Source organism: Grampus griseus, assembly GCF_964374135.1.
Source record: "Grampus griseus genome assembly, chromosome: 11".
In the NCBI taxonomy this organism is placed as follows: domain Eukaryota; kingdom Metazoa; phylum Chordata; class Mammalia; order Artiodactyla; family Delphinidae; genus Grampus; species Grampus griseus.
In genome coordinates, this window is record NC_139005.1 from 99,013,540 (window position 1) to 99,021,121 (window position 7,582).

The window sequence follows — 7,582 nt, forward strand, 5'->3', positions numbered from 1 at the left end:
CTGCTGAGATGGGCTTTACCACTGACCCCCAACTGTGACTGAAGCACTTTGCACGGCTGCCTCACCTGCATTCAGGCCTCAGCTCATAGGCGGCCCACAGGGTCTTCTCTCCACACTCACATTCATTTGCATCACTGAGGACCTGCTTCCCCCCATGGCATCTTACACACCTAACCCTAACCCTAGTCAGCCCTATGCCCACCAACAGTGGGGGGAAGCCCAGCGATGCCGGAGCCTCCCTTGCTCCCTCTCGGGAACGCTGGCGTTAGTTTCTGCTCAGGAAAGGCTGGCCTCAGCACTTTCTTCCCGCTGGGTCTGAAGGTCAGGCTGGACTGACGCTGCGGCAGGGGTTGCTGATGGCGGGGCAGGGGGCAGAGTCTGCCGTCCTGCCCTCCCCCCCACACACCCACTCCAGACCCCAGCACCGGTCCAGGAACGTTCGGGGAAGCTGTTGCCTTAGGAGAATTTCTGCCAACAAAGCTGGCAGTGCACACTCGAGGAGTGAGCCTCTGTGGGCACAGATGGTAGTCACGGCAGGCCTGGATTTGGGGTGCCAACCCCCAAAGGAAAACTTAGGGTCTGTGGAGGTGTACTGGCCATCACCTGCCCCAGAGCCCCTCAGCTGCTGCCCCGGCATCCCACTCTCACCAGCTCCTGAGCCCCGAGCCCACCTCCTCGTCCCAGATTCTTACTCCAAACCACCCGGGGAGGACTCCTGGTTTCCCACCCCTGGACACCTCCCCGTTAACGCCAGACCCCAGCCAGCTGGCTCCAAAAGTGATTTCTTAAGCAGAGTAGCTACCGATTCCCTAGCAAGGCTTAAGATCGACATGCTGGGGATTCTGGGGAGGGGGAGACTTCTGGATCTCCACCTCCGACCTCTGAGAACCAGAGGCTGGAGATCTCAAGACCTGCTGAGTCGATCCAGATCCCAGGAGGAACGTCACAGCAGGACTTTCTGGCCTGGTACTTCGCTAGCCTGAGTCCCCAGTGATCAGGCGTTCCCCACCCGGCTCGGAGCCCTGCCCTGGGCGGCCTGCCCCCCCCCCCCCCAATCCAGGCGATGCCTCCGCAGCCGGGGCTGCCCGCCGGGCCTGGAGCGCTCTCTGCGCCCGGACCTTGTAATTATGTCCCACAGCCCGGGAAACCGCGGGCCCTGCAGCATCTGGCTGCGGTTGCGAACTTTTGTTTCAAGATGCGCGACTATTTATAGAAGGAAAACTGGTAGGATAGTAATTTCCTAGGAGCTGGAGGAGAAATTGGCTGCGTCTCTATTAAAAGGGGGCGGGGGCGCGGCGATTTATTAGGACTGCGGCCGCGCGGGGGGAGGGGGTGGCGCGGGGAGCGGGAAGGCAGCGGCTGCCCCCTCTGGCCGCGTTAGGCGACCCCGGACGTGGCCCGCGTGTAAAGGAGGGGGAGGGGGAGGGGAGGAGAGAAGAGGGGGAGAACTGGCTCTGAGGTTTAATCAGTAGCATCCAGCTTAAATTCCCCCAAACGGCGGTTCCATAAATCAAACGTCTTTTTAAATCGGAGGCCAGAGCATATGCGTCCCATTAGGAATCCGGCGAAGCCACCGCTGCGCCGACGCGCCCCTCGGCTCCCTGGGCCCGGACGGGCCCTGCCGGGAGCTTCCCGGAGCCCGGCGGGCGCTGCCCGGCCCGACGCACCCGCGCCCCACGCTCCTCGCACTGCCTTGGCCGGCCGCACGCGCTCACTGCGCGCCCCCCTCGCCCCGGACGAGGAGTCGGCCGCGGCGAGGGTCGGGCCGCTCGGCGCGGCGAGAAGCCGCGCGAAACCACGGCAACCTCAGAGGACAGCTTGGGTGCTGTCTGGTGGGACGCGGCGTGCACGTGTGTGCCAGTGTGTACGCGGGGGAGCGGATGTGTGCGTTCGGCTCTCTCGAGTGTGGCACGGCCGTGCGGCCGCGTGTATTTATATAGGGAGGGGGTTCCTGTTGGTCCAGGATTCGGCTGGGAGGCGCAGGGTATCTCCGCGCTACCCGCGCGCCCTCCGGCCCTCGCGCTCCGTGCGCGCAGCCAGGTCTACCGGCGCCGTCAGGCCTCCAACGGGCCACCCTTTCCCTGACCTCAAGGCCAGAGCTTCTCACTGCCTCGGCCGCCCCCCAACTGCTCAACTTCGGCGGCCTGGGCCGGCTGGAAGACCCACAGTACCCCCGGTCCCGCGCGCGCCGGGCACCCGGCGCCCCGCCCAGGGACCTCACTGCCGCGTTCCCTGCTCGCCCAGTTCCAGTGCTGGAGCCCAGGGAGGGGGGCCCCTCACCCGCCCACCCCGCGTGTGACCCGCGGCACTCACAGGTAGCTGCCGCTGGACAGGATGAGAAAGATCTGCGGGCAATAGACGGAGAGGAGCGCGCTGCGCGGCGACAGCAGGAGCATGATGGGCCGGCGCTCCTGGCGGGGCTGCGCAGGCCCCGCGGGCAGAGCGCGTGGGCCAGCTGAGGCCGGGGTCTCCGCGGCCCTCCCAAGGTAGGGCGGCGGAACGCGGCGCTAGGGACCCGAGCGCGCGGGCCCCGGCGCAGTGGTCGCCCGTGCCCCGCCTCCAGGGCCGCGCATCTCGCTGGGGCTGGGGCTGCGGTGGGCGCTGGGGCTGGAGTGCCGGGAGGCGAGCGGGCAGTGGGCAGCGAGTGCGCCTCGGCCGCCGTCTGGCCCTCCGTCCGTCGATCGGTCGGAACCAGCTCTGTCGCTCGCTCTGGCTCACGTCTTCAAGTCTCCTGAGGCGCGCGGCTGCCATTGGACGGGCCACCCCTACATCCGCCTCCTCCGCGGGCGGGTTTTTTAAAGGGGAGGCTGACCGAAGCGTGCGGCGGGAGCCGCCTCCAGGGCTTGCCCAAACCGCCTTGGCTCGGACAATCCCCCCAACCACCAACTTCAACCAGCCACACCGCTCTGGCCCGCTCTGCAGGGTGCACCGGGGGGAGGCACCGCGGGAGAACCACGCGGGGGCGTGCGCTCCTCCTGGGTGTTGCGCTCCGCAATGTGTGCTCCTGTGTGCGTGCACGTGCCTGCATGTGTCTGCGCGTGACTGCGGGAGCGTGGGCGCGTCTGTGAGCCCGCAGGTGTGTGCGCCCAAATGCACTGTGTTCGCTGCGCCTCTGCCTGCGTGCGCCCCTGGGTTTGGTGACACTGCCTGTGGGTCGCATGCACTCACTGCCGTGGCCAACCAGGCCCAGCGTGGTAGGGCTCAGCAGTGCACCCGCGCGCCGGCGTCTCTGCAGGGTCCTGCCTCTGAGTCTCTCTGGACAGGCTGCGCACTTGTTGGAGACCCCCCGACAAGTGCATAGAGGCCCCCAACTCTGGCTTCCCCCACCTCACTTCCTCTACTCTCCTCTGAGGGGTTGGCTGGGATAGGTGTGGGGCGGAGCACACCCACAAGAACACACTTCTCTGAACAATCCTCCTTCCAGTGATCTTTTTAAAGCCCAAAGCACAAGGCTTTGAGTCCCACCTCCTATTGTCCGCCAAGCCAGGCTACATATGAATGTCTCTCTAGATGCAGTGTAGATCCCTTAAGCAGGAGTGAAGGCACAAAGAGGGAAGGTGACAAGACAGGAGAGGTCTGTGCAATATGGCCAGGGGCCCCCGAGGGAGTGGACTTCCTGGCTCCTAAACCTGGCATGGAGACTGGTCCCCAGCATCCAGGAGGAGGGGGGGCCGCCTCCCCTACCTTCACCCCTCTGGGCCCTTCTGCCTCTCCTGAACCCCAAGAGCAGGAGGCGGTCATGGAGCAAGGCTCATCCTGAGGCTTCATGACCCCAGCTCCAGTGCGCAGAGGGTACCCAGACTCCAGATGGTTCCTCGCGGCCCCGGCTCGGCCTCCCCCAGGGCTGCAGCTTGGAGGCTGCTCAGTTCCAAAGTGAGGAACTGTGCCTCCTCAAAGCCATGCGTTTTGAAACCGCCCCAATCCAAGGTGCATCTGCTCTTGAAGCCCCGATCCGCAAGAAGGTTTCAAGGGCTGAGTTCTCCGTTCCTGCCGGCCCAGGGGCTCCCCCAGAGGCGGCACATCTGCACTGGCACCCGGGCTGAGGGGCATGTGTGTATGGGAGCTGCACGTGTAGACGTGGGGGTGAGGGAAGCTGCTCCTGGACATTCATAATCATGGGGGTATGGGCGGGGGGAGGGGCTGTGATCACGGAAGAGTCCCGCAGCACATACAATCTCAAGATATTTCCTTGGAACTTTTATGATCCTGAAATCCCACGTCCTGGGATTCGTCAGGGCCCTGGAATACACTATCTGGAGGAGTCCCCAGGTGCCTGCGGCGGCTGTGATAGCATCACCAATAAGAAAAGGTCGACTTTACTGGGACGCCCCCAGATCAAAGGCCCTCAGGATTAACCTTCCCAGCAGCCAGTGAAGAAGGTGCTACCGCTACCCCATGTTTCAGACGAGGGAAGGTGGGCTGGGAAGTTGAAGAGCTCGCCCAAAGCCACCCAGTGAGGAGCGAGGGGGAGGTTGGATCCCCAAGCCTTGTCCTTAGGCACTGGGCTTCCAAGTCATTTAACCCTTAGGTCACATCTGGCCCAGCTGCCCCTTCTCCCCACCTTGTGTAGCCAAGATGGCTTGCAAAGGAAGCAGGCCCCTTCACTCCCGTACAGGCACCACCAATGTGGTGGTGACAGGGGCTGAGTCCCCTGAGTCCCCTCCCCTCCCCTCCCCTCCCCTTCCCTCTCTTTGGCAGGTCCCAGGCTGACTCTCTGGCTTTCCTGGATGGAATTCCACAGGGGTGTTTGGAAGCCACATCTTCTCTCCCCCTGGGACTGGGAGAATATATGTTTTAGGGGGCACGCCGGGGGAGGAGTCCCCCCTCCAGGGCTCCTTGGTGGGGCAGAGGACAGAAAGGCTCAGCGAGCTCTGGTTCGCTGTCTCACGCGCTCCCAGAGAGGCTGGCACAGGTGCCTGGGCACACGGGCTGGGTCTCACTCACTGGGTTCTCTCTACTCAGACACTGGCCACCATCCTGTTGAGAACGGCCAGAGCTGCGGTCCCATTTACAGAGCGGAACGAGGAGGTTCAGGAAGGATAGGCGAGGGGGAACCTGCCCGAGCTGACTTCCACCTCGAGCCCTGGCCCCAGTCCTGGGAGCCCAGGCCGGGCACCGCCTTCAGCTCCTTCCACAGTCCAGGGCTGGGGAGGTGGGGGTGGATCCATGGAGTTCTTCCTGCAGCCGGGGGAAGGGGTGCTTGCAGAGGACTCCTGTTGAGGAGCTGGTGTTAGGCAGGGCAGCCAGAGGCGGACGTCCCAGCTCCGCCGCTTACCCTCGTGCACAGTGACTGGGCCTCCCTTGTTGCATCGCTTCCTAGTCCTCAAAACGGGAAGAGTAAAGGCACTCACCTCCACAGCTGCCAGAAGGCGGCAAGGCCTCAGTGCTGAGAACCAGGCAGCACAAGGCAAGCCTCATTAGGGGGTGCCTATTACATTAGGGGGCACAGGGGGAGTAACTGCAGGGGCTCCTGGAGGGTCCAGAAAACAGTGCCTCCCTCCCCACCCCCACCCCCCAGCAGACTCAACACACTGCACCCTTACCTCCCATAAACACACACCCAGGGACACAGTCTACAACAGACCCACAATAAACAGTGCCACCAGCAGCCGCAGACACGCCCGCCCAGGCCTGCAGAGCTGAGGCTAGGACAGGGAGCTTCCAGCCCTGCCTGTGTGGCCCCTGGCCTCAGTCCCTGCCGGCCCTGGGCCTCAGTTTCTCCATCTGTAAAATGGCGGAGGAGGCGCTGGATGGAGAGGCAACGGATGAAATTACTCTCAGGTCTGCTTCTACCTCTTTGCCTGGGAGGCCGCGGCTCGGCCAGCGGCACCGGCGCCGGTCCTCCCTCGGGGCTGTTCACCGGCTTTGCCCGCGGCCGGGACCGGGCCTGCCTTCCCCCCCCCCCCGCCCCCGCCGCCCACCCTTGGCGGCGCACAGTAGGCGCGCAGAGCGCGTCGGGGCGCGGAGCCGTGGGCCCCCCGGGCTTGGCGGACCGCGCCCCCCCTCTTCACGGTCACACTGCCCGCCCACCCCCGCTTCGAGCGAGGCCGAGACAGATTCTGTCTAAAGGAGATCGCAGCTCAACAGGTAAGGACTCGGCTGGGTTCAGGAATGTGGAAATACGACTCGGGGCAGCTACTGCCTCAAGCAGCGAGCGCGGCCCGCCGGGAGCCCGCCCGCCCGCCGGGCCGCGCGAGGGGGAGCGCGGCGAGAGGGGGCCCGGCCGAGGGCCCCGGGCGGGCGGGGGCGCGGGGCCCGGACCGAGCCCGAAGCGGCCGGGCCGCCCGCGCGGCCCCTCCCGAGCCAGCCGGACGAGTTGTCAAGGTAATTTCAACACGTCCGGGTGATGGATAGAGACGAAGGGCCGTGGCGGGTGCCCAGGCCGGCGCGCCCGCTGCCGGGGTGCGCGCCCCCCGCCCAACCGGGGCCCTCGGCCGCCCGAAGACCCCCGCCCCCCGCCCCGGCGCGCCCTCCAGGCGGCGAGCGCTCGTCCCGGGCTCGGCGCCCAGCGCAGCCCGGGGGAGGGAAGGCGCGTCCCACCCCCGGGGCCTGGAGCCCAAACAGGTGAAAGTACGCGCCGGGCACGCTCGCCGCTACCAGCAAGCCTGGCCGCCCGCGCGTCCTCCTCTCCCTCCTCCAACCCCGGGCTGGGCGCCCCTCGGGCATACCCGCAGCTCAAAGGGCTCGGCTGCGTCTCTGCAGGGCCGGGGTGAGCGTCCAACGCGCAGGCCAGCCCCGGATCCCCGAGAGCTGCCCGTGCCCCCTTCCGGTCCCCACGTCCCCTGGGGGACACCCTGGAAGCGGCTCCTCTTGGCTGCTCCGATCCCGGGCACCGGCCCCGACCACGGGGCTACTCACCCGAGCTTCACGTAGAGAACGCCAAAGCAGAGAAACACGTAGAAAATCCACTTGCGAAAGTTTCTGTGCATGATCCAGGGAGGGGGGCTGCGCCATAGACAGCGGCGGGCGGAGGGGACGCGCGGGCCGGGCGAGGAACGGGCAGGAGTTGGGGGCTTCGGTGGACAGCTCTCAGCCGGCGCTGCGGCTCCGGCGGCCGGCGACACGCGGGCACTCGGAGCGCGCTGCCACCATGGTGAGCCCGGGCCGCCGCCGCCGCGTGCGCCTGGGGGAGTGACCTGGGCCGGGGGCCGCAACTTCGGAGCCGGACTGTGTGACCGCGGGGCCCCACGAGGGCCGGCGGGGCCGAGGCCCGAGCGCGGCGGGCGGGCGCTGCCTCCACTGGGCGCAGGCGCCTGGGGCCGTGCGCGCCTCGCCGAGGGCTGCGGCGGCCAATGTGTCCGCACTTGTCGGCCTCCGCAGGTGACTCGCGGCCCCGGCGAGCGAGCTGCGAGCGTGCGAGCGCGCCCCAGGTAGGAGGATCCGCCTCCCGCCCGCCCTCCTCGCTCGCCGCGCGCTCTCTCGCCCTCGCTCGCGGGCTCTCCCCTCCCTTTTCTCCTCCCTCCCCCGTGACACACAAACGCATCTATTCCCCCGGAACCCCCTCCCCAGGCCGGCTCTCTTCCGATCGCCCGGCCGGGACTGGGAGGGAGGAAAGGGGTTGGGTGCGCGGGGAGGGGGGCCG

At 66.7% G+C, this 7,582-nt stretch overlaps 1 protein-coding gene across 2 annotated transcripts in view; it reads right to left on the reverse strand.

Annotated features, from left to right (window-relative positions):
• Window positions 1-7,288, reverse strand: part of WNT7B (Wnt family member 7B) — a gene marked incomplete at its 5' end in the record, with an annotated part of 50,301 nt that extends 43,013 nt beyond the window's left edge. The window contains one exon of one of the 2 annotated variants that reach the window (XM_082666873.1): window positions 6,859-7,288. In XM_082666873.1, coding sequence (XP_082522999.1) covers window positions 6,859-6,929 — 71 coding nt within the window. Of the gene's footprint in view, window positions 1-2,313; window positions 2,397-6,858 lie in introns of those variants that run through there. The other variant, XM_082666874.1, reaches the window with a different exon arrangement.
• Window positions 7,289-7,582: the final 294 nt, after the last annotated feature.